The sequence below is a fragment of the Leptosomus discolor genome, chromosome 7, assembly GCF_034619465.1.
Source record: "Leptosomus discolor isolate bLepDis1 chromosome 7, bLepDis1.hap2, whole genome shotgun sequence".
NCBI classification, from domain to species: Eukaryota; Metazoa; Chordata; class Aves; order Leptosomiformes; family Leptosomidae; genus Leptosomus; species Leptosomus discolor.
Genome location: NC_141397.1, coordinates 24,325,117 through 24,342,503, shown reverse-complemented (window position 1 = coordinate 24,342,503; position 17,387 = coordinate 24,325,117). Strand labels below are relative to the sequence as shown.

Genomic DNA, 17,387 nt, shown 5'->3' with positions numbered 1-17,387 from the left:
GGCACATTGCTGCTACATAACGTAGCCCTTCCATTAGCTAGCTGCTCCCAGTGCTTTCTCTGTCAATGGCAGAACACTTACGAAGATGTAACACAATACAGTTTTGTTCTGCGGAGAGCCAGCTGCTTCCTTAATGTGTTTCAAGAAAAACAATAATTCTGTTAATGTTTCTTGAGGTTCTGTAGTTGCATGCTAATGTCACTTAAAAATATGGGGTCACAGAATAAATCCATCTTAATTCCTATGTTGTTCTCCATGGTCTACAGTGCATTTGACTATGACACTGAAAATATGAATTCTGAAGATATTTACAGCTCTCTTCGTGGAGTCACTGAAGCCATTCAGAATTTCAGTTTTCGTAGTCAGGAAGATATGAATGAGCCTGTAAAACGAGATTCAAAAAAAGATGATGGCGATGGGGTGAGTATTTAAATTCAGTGCATCTTGCTACCAGAAAACCAAGCCAATGACTTGATTTATTATAGACGATAAAGCATCTTTTTCATTAGGTTTATATGTTAGAACTTCCAAAATGGGACACTTCTCCCAAATTAGTTCAGAGCTTTAGAAAAATGTTCCTCGTCTTGAACCACATTTTGAAAATGTAAATGCTAGTTTTAAGAAGCACTAGCTGTTTGTTTATTTAAAATGTTAGCAATTTTTAAATAGATTATCTTGCAAAACGGGTGGCATTCAGTTTTTGAGAGGTCTGCACCTTAATATATGTTTTTCCAAAGGTTTTAGTTTATTCTGTACAAGACCCATGGGTTTTTCAGTGCTACATGCAGTGTTTTTAAACTTCTGTTTCTATGGAACTTTGGCTTCCAGATTTGTTGAGCTTGCCAAATATGTATATGCTTAAACATGTTTTTAGTTACATAGCATCAAACTTCTGAGATAAAATACTGCCAGCTGTTTCTAGTTCATGAATTTTTTGGACTGTGTATGCTTTCCTTTTCCTTCTTTTTTTCTTTTTTTTTTTTTGAAGGAGAGCAAGTTTAGGAAGCTGTTTCTAAGACTTCTTATTTGAAGGCTAGTTTGAATTTTTTTTAAAATTCGTAAACTTTTTTAAATTTGTAAGCTTTTGCCATGTAGACAATAATAATATAGTTAATTGAAACATGTAAGTGTCTATTTCCTATGCTCATACGGTATTTCTTTTCCTGCAGATTTGCAGTGCTTCTGGAATAGTAGACCTACGAGCAGGAAGCGGTGTCAGTGATACAGGCCGAACAGCTCTTGATAACAAAACATCGTTACTCAACACAATGCCTCCCCACTCTTCACCGCGTTCACGAGATTATAACCCATACAACTATTCTGATGGTATCAGTTCCTTTAATAAATCTGCTTTGAAAGAAGCCATGTTTGATGATGATGCAGAGCAGTTTCCTGATGGTAAGCTTCAGATTGCATTCTGTGCTAGAAGAAAAATGGTATTTCCCATCTTTTAGTTCAGTTCCTGATTTATTATTAGCAGTATATGTGTCATTAGTGCCGCTTCTTTGGGAGGTTTTTTGAGTTTGTTTGTTAGTAATCCTTTCGAGTGACATAGTTGGATTACCTGGTATTTGTAGACATTAAGGATAAAAGTGAGATAAATGTTGAACTGTATTGTATACTTCTGGTAGCACATCCTGTAGCAGTGTTGTCAATATAAATTTACTTACCAGATTGCTTTATGATCAAAATCTAAAGGAGAAAAAATATTTACAGTAAGGAAGTAAAACTGGATCAAACTCGTTTGGAAATTAGGTGAAAGATTAAGTGTTTTGTTGGTAATATGTTTGCATTTGAAACATGACATTGGTATTTTATATTGACTAAACGTTCTTTTTTTTAAAAAAAAAAAAAAAAACACACCACAAAAAAGTAGCTCTTACCAGGAAGGTGGTTCATTTAGCCCATGTAAATCTAGGAACTTGGGCTGTTGTTTTGTAGGCTTCTAGAGCTTCTTTTTAATATTTATCAGTATATCTTTGGGTAATTTTTTATATCTAAATGTTGGGAAGGTTCCTAAGAATCACTGCTATCAGTATTTTAAAAAGTAGTAGGTGGTTTTCATAATCTGGTATTCATTGTTGTTGATATTTCATATTCAGTTACAGATTAAAATGAGTTTTTAAGTAAACAAATTTCTTAATGGTGAGGGACAGATGAACTTTCACCCTTCTGACTGTTTTGCTTCTGTCAAAGATGTGTGATATAAACTGTTGAAAAAGAAAGCTATTTTCTGACATGGTGTTTTATTTAGCTATTCTATAAATTGGCTTTACGTTTACATTAAATTAAAAACAAAGACAAGTAAGGTAAATTACTCTCTATTTTCTTTTGTTTAGTGAAGAGGCCAATTATTACCTTCTGAAAAAGATTCAGGAAAAGCAAGTTTTTACAAGTCATGTCATGTAAATACCAGTAATTAAATACCTTTGCCATCCACATACAGAGCCATTCTGTGATTGAGAGTCTGTGTTACTGGGATCCTGTTTTACATGGGATAAGCCTCTTTGTACCTTCTGACAACATATTTCTGGATATTGCGTTAAACCAAATGCAGTCTCTGCTACACCAGCATGTTCTGGTTTTGTAAAAACTTGTGACTGGCTGGAGTGAAGCATCCCCATCCAGTATTAGTTTGTCCTGGCTGGAGCAATGGTGCAGTGCATTATTTATGTCTGCTCTTTAATGGATCTTAACAAAGTATTTGCATGCATTCCTGTATTCGCCCCTGCTACTTAGTTATACCATATGCGTTCTGTCATTTGTATGTTACTTTCAGAATTTCATTTAAGATAACTTTGAAAAAGTCTGCATGAAAAAAGATACATTCAGCAAAATAACCTTGTGCCTACAATTCCTCAGTTAGGAGTTGCATTCTTTTCCCATAAACCTGAAGTGCTGTTGGACACTAGATTTAATATTCAGAAACTGCACAGAATTGCTGCCTGTTCATGACACAAAATACTGTTTTTACTGGACTCCCAGCTATCCTCTCATGTGTTACTGGGAGAAAGATGCTGAAATACAGGACTAGATGGGAAAGCCATAGCTGCTTATAGTCCTCTCAGCAGCACTGAGGCACGAACATGTATTCGGCAGATGCTTTGTCTAGCAGCTGAAAATTATCAGTGGAGGAGGAGCCTCAGTGTACCCCACATGGTCATTCGAGTGATTTGCCTTTCTTACAGTAAAAAGTTTTTCAAAGTAACAGCCTGAATCTAACCACTAGCACTTTTTTTTTTACCAAGGGAGATGGTCTTTATCCAAAGTATAGGGAAACCTGGCTTTCTGAGTCACTTCCAGACTCCTTAAAAGCAGCCCACAGGCTCTGGTTGAAAAACAGTGTTCCTCTCCAAAGAAGCTTTCTTATTTCAGCTTATTTCCATGGGCTGTGTTTTCCAAACATCTTCCTTTTTACCTGCCACTTTGTATATGGGCTTAAGATTTCTGCTTATGTGTCGTGCTTTACGCTTACCATCTTTTTTCTTTCAGACCATTCCTTTGATTTATCATGATAATTTTCAATTTTTATCCTGTTCTCCAGAATGTTTGCAACTGCTTTTAAATCGGTGTCATCTGCAGATTTTATAAGTGGTCTCCATATTCCTTCGATAGCATTAACAAGCATCAAACAGAAGCAGGCTCTGCACAGACCTGAGCAGGGACATCACTTGTATCCTCCTAGATTGATAGAAAGATTTGTAGTCCAGTCGCCCTGCAAGTGATTCATCCAGTTTTGCACCCACTTTGTTGGCTTTTTTTGGCTGCCATGGTTTCATAGCTTCTGTAGTAAGATGCTATTGGTGACAGTTGTCTTTACTAAATTCAGGGCATACCTACATGTTCCCTTTTAACCCTACACTGTTTATCCTGTCAAAAGAATATTATTTGATTAGTTTGAGAAGAGCTGTTCTTCATCAAATGTTTACATCTCCAATGCGTATTTTAATTAATTCAAATAAGGGAGTTGCAGCTGCTCCTCCTCATTTGTGTTTTGTTTTCTTTCTGACAAGAAATTTTGAGAGTAGACTTTGAATATGACTTTTTACACTTCTCCATTCTTATCTGGAGAGTGTTTGGAAATGAAACACTAGGTGCACAGTTTAGTAGAACAAATGTAATAGTTCTGGTAATAAAAGTAATGATCTTGCTTTTGTAAAAGTGATTGTCCATTGCTCATCTGTACTAATTAATAACTTGCCTGATGAAATTTCAGTCTGTCCTTCAGGCAAATATTAATGATCCATTTAGAGAGTCTACAAAGTGTGCATTAATATAAGGACAGTAGAAGTGCTTGCAGAAAGAAGTTTCTGTTTTCAGGTGCTTATGCTCCTCAGCACTCATGCAAAACAGAATGCAAATAGGAATGTTGAGTTCAAAACCAGTGTGATTTTTAAGGTAACTGATATGTGATTTTAAGATACTTGAGATGTGATACTCAGCTTTTACTTATTTCTTTGTACAGCATTTCTAAGTTACGATATTGAATACAGTAATATAAGATGTTCAAGGGCTGTGGTTTCTCAGTATAAGAACTAACAAATTTCTTATGGAAAATGTATTTCATATGGTAAAAAATGAACAGTTTTAGGAAAGATGTAGTGCAGGACCGTTTTCATTTTATGCCAATAGTTTCAGCCTTTTTCCAGGAAAAAAGAAGTGTGTTTCTGTTAATTTATCCAAAAGTCTCAGTGAAAGATGGAAGCTATATACTTTTTTTTTCTTAAAGGCTAAATGGTTCTTGATGATGGAATAAAGGCAACAACTTGGTATTGAATTTTCATTAAGACCATTTGACTGTTGGCAGTTCTCAGTTTGTGGTCTGGTGTTTACAAATACGGGTTGTGTTACTAATGCATTTTTCAGTCATCATGGAATCCTCTCTAATCAAAACTAAAATCTGGAGCCATCTCGTAACGACTGCTGCTGGGAATCTCTGGGGGACTAATGGCCTTGGTTTGCTTCTATTTCAGCTATTTTGTACCAAGCACCATTCTCGTGCCTTCCCCCCGCCCCCGCCGTTGTGTTAACAGTCTAGCCATTGCTGTGCAACTGTGGCTTACAAAGTCTAAGCAATTCCGTAATAGTAACAGAGAAGACAAAGTTATCATCTTGGATGGAAGGGTGGCACTTTGCATGGATCAGATTTCAAAGGATGCAGAGCACTTAGCACTTTGAGTATTGCAAGCATAAAAACTCTTGCAGTAAACTAGCTTAAGGGTTTTTTGGTGATTGTAAGCTTGCTCAGCAATGTTGGCTGCACTGAAAATGTAGCCAAATTGTAATTTCTGCAGAAAAATTTGGGGAAAAAATAAAAGCATGCTAGAAAGCCAGCTAGCCATTCTATAAAATACCATTCAGTGATACAGCAGGCATTGATATTTATTTGTAGTGATCTGAGAACTGTGTGTGTATTCTTTTTTGACAGAGCCTCCCATGGACCATTCCGATCTGGTTGCAGAGTTACTGAAAGAATTATCAAACCATAATGAGAGAGTTGAGGAGAGAAAGGCTGCCCTGTACGAGCTCATGAAGTTAACTCAGGAAGAGTCTTTTGGTGTTTGGGATGAGCACTTCAAAACAATACTGCTTTTGCTGCTTGAAACTCTTGGTGATAAAGAGGTAAAATCAGATCAATCCAGTTAAGAATGTTAACAAAGCACATGTTTTACTTTCAGTATGTCTGAGATTTCTATGGGTTGTAGGAAGAGCATAAATTCCAGTTAGTCTTAAAAATCTGTGGAAATATAAAATGTCATGAAGTCTGAATGCTCTGATGGTGAAAAGGGCATCACTAATACTTACCTTCTCAAGTATTGTTATTTGTCAATTCCCACACGATAATGAAATGAAACATTTTTCACTGGGATTCAAAGTTTATCTCTTAATAGCCCATGGTGAAATCTAGAATATCAAAACATCATGTGTGGCAAAGCATTTAAAAATATATTTCTATAATACAGTAGTGCTCATTGTGAAGAGACTGACTTCTATGTAATTGTTCTCTACAAGGGCCATGTTTTTGAAATCACTGAGGGTCAAGAAGACAGTAATACTTGTTTTTTACTTAAAAAAATTCAAAAATGTATTTGTATGATATGATGATAAAGGTTTTATGAGCACTTGTGAAGCATAAAATTGTTTGCAGCTTGACTTCTGGGTAGCATACGTAACTCAGATTAGCAACATGGTATTGATATGCCACCTGAGTTATCTGCCAAAAGAGAGATCGAGAAGAGTGAGAAACTGAAGATTTTTTTTTTCTAGCTTTATTTGTTAACACTGGGTTCATACTGTATATATGTGTAGAGCATAATCTGATATTTTTCCGTTATCAGAGACTTCCAGCTGCTGAACAAATTTTAAAACATACGTCTGTTTAAAGATACGTAACTCATTTATTTTAATATTAAATCTTTAGCATGCAATTAGAGCTTTGGCGTTGAAAGTTCTAAGAGAAATTCTAAGAAACCAGCCAGCGAGGTTTAAGAATTATGCAGAGCTCACAATCATGAAGACGTTAGAAGCACATAAGGATCCTCATAAGGAGGTTAGTAATCAGTTACTCTATTTCTTTGAAGTTATGACAAATTATTACAAAACAAAGCTATCCAGAAACTGCTTGAGAAATTATTCAGATCTTACTGAGGAAGTAATTTGTTTAATAATCGAGCATGCGGCTGTCATTAGTTAACATGGATATGCAAGGAAAAAAAGAACAGCAATTTTATAAGCTCTCAAATGCTTAATATCAGCCCTAATAACAGTTGCCTTTGGTGCTGTCCAAAAGGACATAGTAACCAATGATGTGGCATTATAGCTCTTCAAGGAGTAACTGAAGGGAGTTTTTTCCCTGTATGACATCTTAAGCCAGGTGTACATGTCCTGGAGCTCTACAGCTAGCTTTTGGATTTCATTAGGATTCGTGGTTGAGAGATGGAACTGAACATGGCAAGGAATTGTCAACCCTTTCCATTTTTAACCAGCTCTGCACCATTTGAGAGCATGGCTTTGACTGTTCTTAGGGGAGAACTCACAGGAACATACTAAAGGGAGGACATGGTTGTGGCCGAGAATAGTGAGGGGACTCAGAAGTAGAAGGGTTACTGTAATCCTGCTCAGAAGTATTTGTGATGCCCACATACACAGTAAAGGATAATGCATGTAGAGGTAAGAAACACAAATGCAGTAACCACCCCAATGTTAAACAGTTCACATCGGTGTCACTCATGCTATGGAAAGAATCCGGGTTTATTATTAAATGAGTACATCTTCTCCCTTCCCATCCAAGGGCACTTACTCTGTACGGAGCTTACTGTGGAGTTACAGGTTTTGAAGTTTGCCTGCAGTTCCTCCCACAGCAGTAACTTCTGTCACTCATCTGATACTCATTTCTCTTTTCCCTGCACTCTCTTGATTTGTTTCATATACTGTATTTACCACTGTGTTTTCTCCCCATCTTTCCTTTTCTCTTACTGTGATTTTATTCTCTCTTGGTTTCATGCATGAGTGAGAGTGTAGAGAGGACAAGGATGGAGAGAAACAGTTACGGAGGTTTTTGTACATCATTGATGTACATACTGCTGATTTTCTTCAGCAGTTTGTCTTGTTAGATGGCAAGTGCTACAGCTACACTAATACGAAGATCAGATGTGAATTTTCTCTGTTGTGCCCATCTTGTATCCTGAGCTTCTCTACCTGTTGACTTCCTACCTAATTACTCTTGTTCTGCTGCTTCAGGCTTAAAGTACTGTCTTGTCATTGTTTCTCTCAGACTTAGAGGGGAGGAAATACAGCTAGATTGACTTCCAGAAGAGGCAGTTTAGGCATGTCATTAAACTTGGTTTTGAGCTGAATGTGAAAACATGTCTTGTCAGTTACCACTGACATAACCAGCAATAACAAATGTCAACACAAGAAATTACAAATTTACAGAGGTGGTGATATTTCAATATGTAGTTGGAGGGTATTGCAGAATAGAGAAATTTCAGATGTGATTCAACAAGGAGGTTTGAAAAACTGATGTAGTATTGCTAAGGACACAGATTAGCCACAGAATATTGGGAAGAGTCTTGTTTTTAGGAAAGTGTGTGCGACAGTTGGGATAGTGTAAACAGATTTTCAAAGATTCTTCATTCACATATTTCTACAATACTGTAAAGCTCTTGGTAGGAAATTTTTTATGCTCAAGACCATTACTGCCAGATAATATACCATAGTGACAGTCTCTTTTAAATCTTTTTTTCCATGTCTTTTACTTATTCTTCCAATAGGTGGTGAGATCTGCTGAAGAAGCTGCTTCCATGCTGGCCACTTCCATTAGCCCAGATCAGTGCATCAAAGTTCTTTGTCCAATTATCCAAACTGCAGATTACCCCATTAATCTGGCTGCAATCAAAATGCAGACAAAAGTCATAGAAAGAGTATCTAAAGAAACCCTTACTCAGCTTTTACCAGAGATTGTGCCGGGTCTAATACAGGTAAGGGGAGAAGAAAGGCCAAAAAAAAAAAAGAAAAAAAGGAACTGTATATTATATATATAAGAATTCCAAAGACTTTAGAAATAGTATCACTTGACTCATGAAGGATTTTATTTCTCTGATAGCTGATAGCTGCTTTGCCCCAAAATAACTCAGATAATGGGAACAAACTCTTTGATTGGTGGGTAGCTAAATTATAACTGTTGTTAGGACTCAAAAGAAATCTAGGTAGGATATGAAATACTGGTTATAGTTAAGCTTGGTAGGTGTTTATAGTTATAAGATAGCTTTTGTTTGTATCTGTTTCCAAGTTGTAATCATTTGGTCTGAAGTTGTCCATGTTGTATTTGTATACAATTGTAGCGTTTATCACTTGGGGTTTGAGGGAGGCAAGAGGAAAGAAGCAGTTCATTGGGGAAAGTTTAATAAAATGAGAAGGATATCAGAGTTTTCACTTTGTCTTTAAAAATAAGTTCTTTCTCCCCTTATGAGGAGCCAAGATACTTTAATTTACACATGATGGATAAAGACTTTTCAGAGTTCAGCAGCTGCATTCTTCAGATTTCTGTCTTTAATGGGTGTGATCCAGTCACGCAGGAAGGTAGGGGCAGAGAAGGGGCCCTCTGAGAAGGGGGTGTGAGACAGACAGCATGTGTAGGGTACTAGTAAAATGGCAAAAATCATTAAAGAACAAGATGGGAGTTAACAAAAGAATCTTTAGCTGTTAAGAGAATACTTCCTTCAGAGTAAGGAAGCTCTAAATTGAGTGGTCTTCTGCTTTAAAGTAAATATCTGTATAATCTAGAACAATTTTTCTTACATACTCTCGTATTGCATGACAGCAGCTCTGTTTGCAGTGTAACTTAGGAACAAGATTGTGTGGGTTTTAATTTCAGTCTGGAAAATGATTATCAATGATGATTAACAAGCAGCCTGCTTTTTAAGTGCATGCTCTGTATTTGCATGTTAGTCTTTTTTTGTTGGAATGCTTCATTGGGCTACACTAGCATTAATTTACTGTAGGCTTCAATGTATTTATTATAGTAAATAAGTAAATAGCTTTCTGAGGCTTTTAATGATTAACTGATAAGGTATTAATGTTAATTTTATTGCTTTCTAGGGTTATGACAATTCAGAGAGCAGTGTTCGTAAGGCATGTGTTTTCTGCCTTGTAGCCATTCATGCAGTAATTGGTGATGAACTAAAACCACATCTCAGTCAACTCACTGGCAGTAAAGTAAGTAAAAGATACTGTTCAAAGAAATTTTGGTTCATAATTGCATGTATGCTTTTGCATTTTGGTTGCAATTGCCAGAAAGTTTTGTAAAAGTATATGCTTGAATGAGAATGTCTGGGCTACTGAAACCCTCTGAGGGTTAATACAACTTCATCGTAAAATGTTCAAAACAGAAAATTCATAGATCTTTACTTATGCAAGTGTGTGAACTTTAGCATTAAGAAAAATACTAAATTATCTATCTTACTGCTGTTTAATGGATTTAGTTACCGGTTGTATCCCTGGTAGGTAGTGATAATGGCTGTACTCGGCATGGCTTTTCACGTCAGTATTTCTTGTCTTGATTTTCATGCAAGTTCTGATTGGAGAGCAATAAGTGTAATATGTAGATGTTACATACAGCAGTTTTGTTTATTCTCCCTCATTGTTAATTTGCTTTCATCAGTCCTTTTGGTACCTCTTAATTTGAAATAATGGTAATCAGTCTGTGGTCTGTCTTGGTTCAGGATATTTCTGATTTTGTTGACATCTCTTACATACAGTTTTTTGCATGCATGTGACTCTTTGTCCTTGGGGAAAAAAACAGGGCAATTTTTTAAATTTTTGAATGAGACAGTCCTATCTTAAAAATACTTTCTGGCAGCGATTGTGTTGAATGTCATTCTAGACAGTATCGGAAGCTTCAGTAAGTACCAGTGTCAACAGCTCTTAATTAGGGGCTTAAAACTTCAACATTAACTTAAAAGAAAAAAAAACAACACTCCCTTATTTAGAACGGCATTGTAATTTGAGGAAAATATTCCATCTATCTTGATCTAGCTACCTTAGATGATTCTCTTCTTTACATCCTTAAAGAAGCTTGAGCAGTCTCCTTGTGACAAATTTTGCTGTGTTTGATGTTTTCATTGGCAAGTACATTACATTTGAATAAACTGTGTAAAATATGATTTTGCTTTTGGAGAAAATGAAATGGTTTAATGTCTCCTTTGTTGTACTATTCCTGTAGTCTGTACAGTTTGCAAACACTAAACAAATTTCTGGCTTAAATTTGCAGATGAAACTATTGAACCTTTACATCAAACGTGCACAGACAGGCTCTGGACCAGGGGATACAACAGCAGATATGTCTGGACAAAGCTAATGAAGCTGACGAGTTAACCAGGTCTCCTAAAGCAAGGGCAAGGCCCTCTTCAGTGAAAGGAAAATTCTTACATAGAACGTTTGGAACCTTTTTTGGGTTTTTTCCCCTTTCTTTTGTTGGGTTGTTTTTTGTTGTTGTTTTGTTTTTTTTTTTTCTTGAACCAACGGCTGTCCTCAGCCTGCATGTGACTGTTGCAATAGAATTATTCCAATCCAAGGAAAAACAGTATTAACATCAGTTGATCAAAGCAGAATAAAATTATAAAATAATCTAATCCATCAGTTATCTTGTTCACAGTCCTCTGTGTCTTCCCGTTAACTTTTGCCAGTGTTATTGTATTAAAAAAAAATTTTTTTTAATGCTAATTAAAAAGGTATGCTTTGAGCTTCAGAAGTTAAAATGTAAATTCTGTTGCTTTTATTCAGCTGCAGATAACATTACTTTTTTATTGCTGTTTTGTTTGAGTATCATGTCCTTCGCTAGAAACAAGAAGTGATGTGAAACAAGGCTGAACTAGTCTGAACTGCAGTGAGACTCGTTCACTGTGTTGGTGGTTCATCATCTTATTTACAGCTTGTTTGGGATATTCTGGAGATTGAGAAATATGCCTATAAAAAAAAAGCTGGATTAATCCAGTTCTGTAAAAGTGATATTGTTCATTGGTTGTATGTTTGTTGCATAAATAAGAATTTAGTGTGCGCAGCAGGGGACTGGTGCAACCGGTACCTCTTAATGTGGAAGACAGCCCTTTCAGGGTAGCATTGCCGACCTGGTGATAGTGTGGCAGTCTGCTTTCTAGCAGCAGAGTTAATGGTCACTTGATGGACGTGAACCATCCTTGTCACCTTCCGTTCTTCAAGCAGGATGCTTCAGAATGGAGTGCTCTGCCCAAGCATGCTCAGTATGTATTTATCTTTATCACTAGAATGTTTCCTCTCAGCCTAATTGCTGGAACAAGTAGTCTTGTATTGTAACTCACATGGGATTTTATGACAACAGTGCAGAAAACTATTTATTTGTTACCTTCCTAAAAGCACCAAGATTTTCTGCATTGAATTTAAGTGGAGGGGGAGGGGGAATAGTCACAAATGCTATGGATCTTGCCACCTTTTAATTAAAAAAAAAAATATATATATTTTGGATGAGTTGGGAAAGCTGCACCAAATTATTTGCATGGTTTTCTTGAATAGCATCCTCAAGACCCATCTGGATTAAGGTGTGGAAATGTTTCCAGGGTTTGTTTTTCCATTTTTGAAAAAGAGTTAGTTTATTGTGAATAATGGTTCTTTGTATTTATGAACTTGAGAATGGAAAGAGAACAAAGATCAAGTAAATGTGTCCCTAAATGTTGTCTTTTTTCCTTTTTTTTTTTTTTTTTTTTTTTTTTTCCCCCCCTTGGGTTTGGTTTTTTTTTTTTTGGTCTTGGATATAAGCAGCAAGCTAAGTAACTGAGAACTGAGATGAAACAGTGCCGTTTCCAGGAATGGTGGAACTTTTTTTTTCCTGATTTATTTTTTTTTTTTTTAATTCACTTTTACTGTGATGTTGTCTAGTTGTAGGAAGTGTATCCTGATAAGAGAGAAAATAGCGGTGCCAAGGATGATGATCTATGCTAGGCTAAAATTCTCTCTACCTCTTCAGGGTGACTAATTTTTGACTGAGCTGCTGCCTATAGCACCCAGTGGAAAAACTATCTTTTTTTTTTCTTTCCCAAATTATCACTTAATGTGTATTCAAAACTCTGTTCTTCAACATTGCAGTCAAATATCGTAAGAAACTACTTACACACTTTACTTGCTAGGAACCCTGAAAACAAAAACTGAATAACAATTAAGTCAGATGCTTGTAGTTACATGAAGGGTTGTTTTCACTTTAGTTTGAAGTGAATGCAATAGGAAGAGCTAAGATGTGGTTGTTAAAGAAGCAGTGCCGTTGCAGACATTTATTTGGAGGAAAATTGTAGAAATATATGTAAAGATCTAAACCCAAGACTGTCATAACTCGTCACTAGCCCTTTTTAGCAGCTACATCAAGAAAATAGTATCTCCTCTTTCTTTCCTTTGTTATGTGTAACATCCTTGTTGTTTTCTACTGTTTAATTTCATTGTGTATTTATAGTTCTATGCTTACCATTGTGCATATACTGGCAATAAAATGTACATAACATTACTTAAAAAATTAGCAATCTATCCATTCTGTTTTGTTTGATCACATGCTATAAGAGAAATTATAAATGTGATTGATACAACATTGGTTTAAAAAAAAATTATCTTAATCTTCATGTTTTGTGTGTCCAAATGATGTTTCTTTATATACTTATGTTACTAAATCTGACTTGGCATTTGAGAGCATGCTGTGAACATAGGTACACTGGACAAAAATGGGTTTTGGAAATGGAGTAGAACCTTTATGAACATCCAGTTTCCTTTATTTAGGCAGGTTTCTTGTTTACTATTTCATTTATTTGTACATTATACATTGTTTGCATTCTGGTTTATTAATATTTCAAAAATATTTCCAGTCTACAGTCTTGTAGTTTACATTTTGATTATGCAAAAGATCACTTAAAAAATTTTGCACAAATTCTAAGCGTAATAGTCCCATATGTTATTCCTGCTTCTTCTAAAGCTAGTATTTATTTTCAGAGGATCATTTCAAGATAACTGCTATCTGTCATCTTTTTGAAGATGCTGTTTCATACTGAAAAAATAAGTTATTGAAACATACAGTAACTATTCTGGATGAACCTAATTTTTTTTATGCGTAAACAAAAGTTGGTAAGAAAGAAATGGGTTTATCCCCTATATGACTGAAAAATTTTGCTCCAGGTAGGGGGGGAGGAAGATATTTACACAAAGTTTGCCCATCGATTTTGCTTCTAAGCTATCTTTAAATGTTCAAAGTGTGAATAGCCCATGTATTAAAAATCTAAATGCAATATGTTTACTTACGATATGACTAGTTCTGTTTCCAACAAAGTGGGGGTTGCTGCAGTGGATAGAATCTGTTTATATTACATATAGCCATCAGAATATTAGAATTTAGAACAAAATTATTTCCACTGCAGCCAGTTGTCACATTCATTGCGTTGCTTTCTGCCTTTGTTTCCTGTATTATAAGTAGTCATTAGCTCAGTTAAGTTCAAGCAATGATTAGTCATGCCTTATGTTCCTGCTGGAAGTGGTGTATCTATTGGATTAGCATAAAGATGTGGGAAAAATTAGGACAATTCTAAGTTGCTGTTCTTTCTGATACTTTTTAAAGCTAGGTCACTGCAGTCAGTTGAGTAGTGAAATGTAATTCTTAAAGATTGGGTTTGGGCTTAAAAAAAGAGGAAGAAGGAAAGCAAGGTACATGCCGAATCAAGATAGGAAATGCATGTCTTTGTCTCAGACTTGGATGTCATTTGATTTAAAGAATTTTGAGTAACACATTATGTTCAGCTGAAGTCTTAGCAAGGAATTTGGGTTAGTAAATGTAAATTGAAAGGAGCTGAGCATGTAGATGTTCCTGACTTGGGTTGCTTGCTTGTTTCTGAAGATAAAGGTTGGAACAGACTGAGTTTTGTTTATTATTTGTGGTCTGAGTTCCAGAGTGAAAAGAACAAACATTTGTATCCTGAAACACTTACATGTTCTTAGTAGTTTCTATGGATGTTTAAAGGTTTGAGTAAATTCAAACATAACCCTATAAAAAGCCTGTTGAGATGCAGCCCAAACTCCTCACAGTTCAACTTCCAGCAAAAGAATTTAAATTCTGAATATGACATTGTCTGTTTGAAAACAATCATAAAAGAGAAACTAATCTTGGGGAATAAATCTGTTGATCCCTCTGATAGGCTGGTGAGGATGGTTCAGCTGCTTGTGGTAACTTTCACTATGTCAGGTTGGGACTTGGCAAATGCAAACATAGAATACAATAAACGTGAACATGATGGGGATAAATGGGCAGTTTGGGAATGGGAGGATTATCTGGAGAAAGAAAACTGATGTTTTCTCCCAATTGATAGAGTAAACTGATCAGTTTTGCAGTTTCAGTCTATTTCCAGGTAAGATGGAAGTTCATATTCATTTTACATTCTCTAAAGAGAACTTCTTGCATTTCCCCCTCTGCGTTTTGTAACTAACTCTTCCAAGTCTTCATACAGATTTGCTTTGTATATTATAAATGTTCTCTTAAACAGATTAAAATTTTTCATTCTTTTTTTATTAAAACACAGAAGGTTTTCAGTAACGTGGGAAGTTTGAGAAACTAATTGTGCTAGTCCAGCAAGTGGGGAAAAAAAAATCAAACATCATTTACTGTTTTTCTATATTGTGTATATGCTTGTGTATTTTAAGACTTCAGGGTTCCCAAGCTGTGCAGCTTGGATTATCCCAGTTAAAGAAGTTTCTTTATTTGCTGATAGTATTTTAGGATAATAAGCATGTTTACTGAGAAGTTCCCTGCTGAGGGAAGTTCGCTAATAGGTAATTTCTGCAGACAGAATTGCAGCTATGTTTGTAAACTGCTCTTTTACAGGAACTTGGAAACTTTGAAATGGCATTTTGCAAGCAGTTTTGAATACTGTATGATTTCTATAAAACTTAAAAATTGTGTAGCTCTTAATGTATTTTAGGTAGACACAAATGATCCTAGTGAAGCATATTTTGAGGGAGTAAGACTGGAAAAAATGATGGATAGCAAAACATGGAAAATACCTTTATTCAGTGGAAAAAGCAACGTACCTGCATATAAACTGATATCCAGACTTGTTGCCATTGGCAGTAGGTAAAAAGGTAACTAAACTTCATCTCAGGCATCAAAGTTTTACAAGTTTTCCATTTTAGTATGCTTCCTTTCCTAGATCATGCTGTTGTCCACCAATGCAAATCTTTGGAACTCTATAAACTCACGCTACAGTCAACACTGCAGTCAGTTCTGTTAACTGCGTGTTGGGCTGGATTCAGAGGTGGTGCCTGTCTGTCCAAGGAAGATACAAACCGGTAAAAACAAACATGCAGATGTAAGTTCTGCAGTAGACAGACATTCTCAAAAATCAGCTAGACTGGTTAGTTATTTCCTCACCATCTATTCATCTCTGCCCATGGCAGAGACAACAGAGTACCTTGTGGGAGCTCCCCTACTCTATTCCAGGTAAACCACACTGGGAAACAATCTCAGACTGGTCCTCCAGCAGCACCCTGGGATCAGAAACGTATGACAGAAATGATGCCAAAAGTGAACGAACGTCTGTCCTTGGCTTTGAGAGTCTGCCTCGGGGGGGGGCGGAAATAGAAAAAAAACATTTCTCAGCACAGTTTGTTTAGCCTGAGCATATGTAGCTCATGGTAAAATATCAGGGAAGACAAGGAAACTGTGATTTTGACTTGGTTTGAACAGATGAAGTGCGAGCCTGTAGGGGAACTGGATGTGTCTGTTTCAATTAGAATTGCAGATTATCATTTTTTAAAATGCTTAATTAATCTACCTGCTAATCTGAAATAATACACTTGAAATGTTACTGTAATGGTATACAAGTGCAAAAAAACCTCTAATCTGGTAAAATGGTAATTTCTGGCCTGTTATTTTTATTGTCCTTTCAGCACAACTTACTGATGTGCATAAAACATTTTTACACCATACTAAATGTCATTACAGATGGTGATATTTTATGTAGAGAACTTCTGAGGTGTTCGATGCGGGTTTTGATCTCTCAGGTGACAGCTACGGCCATGTTGGCCAACTAATTGATGGAACTGTTTTACCCAGACAAAATTACCTGTTTTTCTGAAGCAGTTTTCGTGCATCACTATTTATATAGCTTGTATTTGCCTAAGAGGAGGAATCTGAATTGAATGTTACTGGATTGTTCAGAAATTGTCAGATGAAGCTTTTTAAAAACCTGCCTCAGAAGTAACTGCTGATATCCTCAGAGGCTGCCCTTTCCCAGAAGTCTGTTAATGCAGCCCTGCTGCTGGAACTGTGTAAGAGGAGAGATTTTTGCCCTGTTAGGAAGTGAAAAAGAGCAGGGTTGTTACAGAATATGAGGAGAGAGACATGATGTATGTACTTAATTTAACCCTCTGGAAGTTGTAGCTCTTGTTCCTAAAAACTCCCGTGTGGTTTGCAGTGTTTTTGGGAAGGGGATTTTCTTGGAATACAGAATGTCTTGCTTTCTGCATTGGGAATTAAGAGGAAAATGCTGGTGTTGCAAGGATTTTGCCCAGAAAGCCAAGACAGCCCAGTGCTAAGACCTGGCAGGGTACCAAAGCTGCCACAAAGCCTGAGGTAAAAGGGACTCTGTCCAGTAGGAATGAGAAGAAACTGAGCTGTTTTTTCTATGTCAGAGCATGAAGGAAGCTGCGCTGCTGCAGCCATCTGGGAGTCCAAATCCTGAATGTAGCCTACCAAGTAGGTGCACAGCAAGCACAGAATAGCAGAATAACACATACTTGAACTTGTCCACTGTTACAGGCTTCTGAATCTTCTCAAACAAACTGACTCCATCCTTTGCACAGCCATAAAGACCTGCTAACTTCAGTTTTGA

General features: G+C 36.3%; 2 protein-coding genes across 35 annotated transcripts in view; both read left to right on the top strand.

Annotated features, from left to right (window-relative positions):
* CLASP2 (cytoplasmic linker associated protein 2) overlaps positions 1 to 10,866 on the top strand; it is a 146,712-nt gene extending 135,846 nt beyond the window's left edge. For all 34 annotated transcript variants that reach the window (XM_086468341.1, XM_086468350.1, XM_086468340.1 and 31 more), the window contains 7 exons: positions 267 to 420; positions 1,170 to 1,398; positions 5,429 to 5,622; positions 6,422 to 6,550; positions 8,274 to 8,480; positions 9,601 to 9,717; positions 10,772 to 10,866. In XM_086468341.1, coding sequence (XP_086324467.1) covers positions 267 to 420; positions 1,170 to 1,398; positions 5,429 to 5,622; positions 6,422 to 6,550; positions 8,274 to 8,480; positions 9,601 to 9,717; positions 10,772 to 10,858 — 1,117 coding nt within the window. In that variant the 3' untranslated portion in view covers positions 10,859 to 10,866. The remainder of the gene's footprint in view (positions 1 to 266; positions 421 to 1,169; positions 1,399 to 5,428; positions 5,623 to 6,421; positions 6,551 to 8,273; positions 8,481 to 9,600; positions 9,718 to 10,771) is intronic.
* A 797-nt stretch (positions 10,867 to 11,663) lies between these two features.
* The window catches only part of UBP1 (upstream binding protein 1), a 54,349-nt gene continuing 48,625 nt past the window's right edge, over positions 11,664 to 17,387 (top strand). Inside the window, exon 1 of the mRNA XM_086468375.1 lies at positions 11,664 to 11,759. Within this exon, the coding sequence (XP_086324501.1) occupies positions 11,680 to 11,759 (80 nt within the window). The 5' untranslated portion in view covers positions 11,664 to 11,679. The remainder of the gene's footprint in view (positions 11,760 to 17,387) is intronic.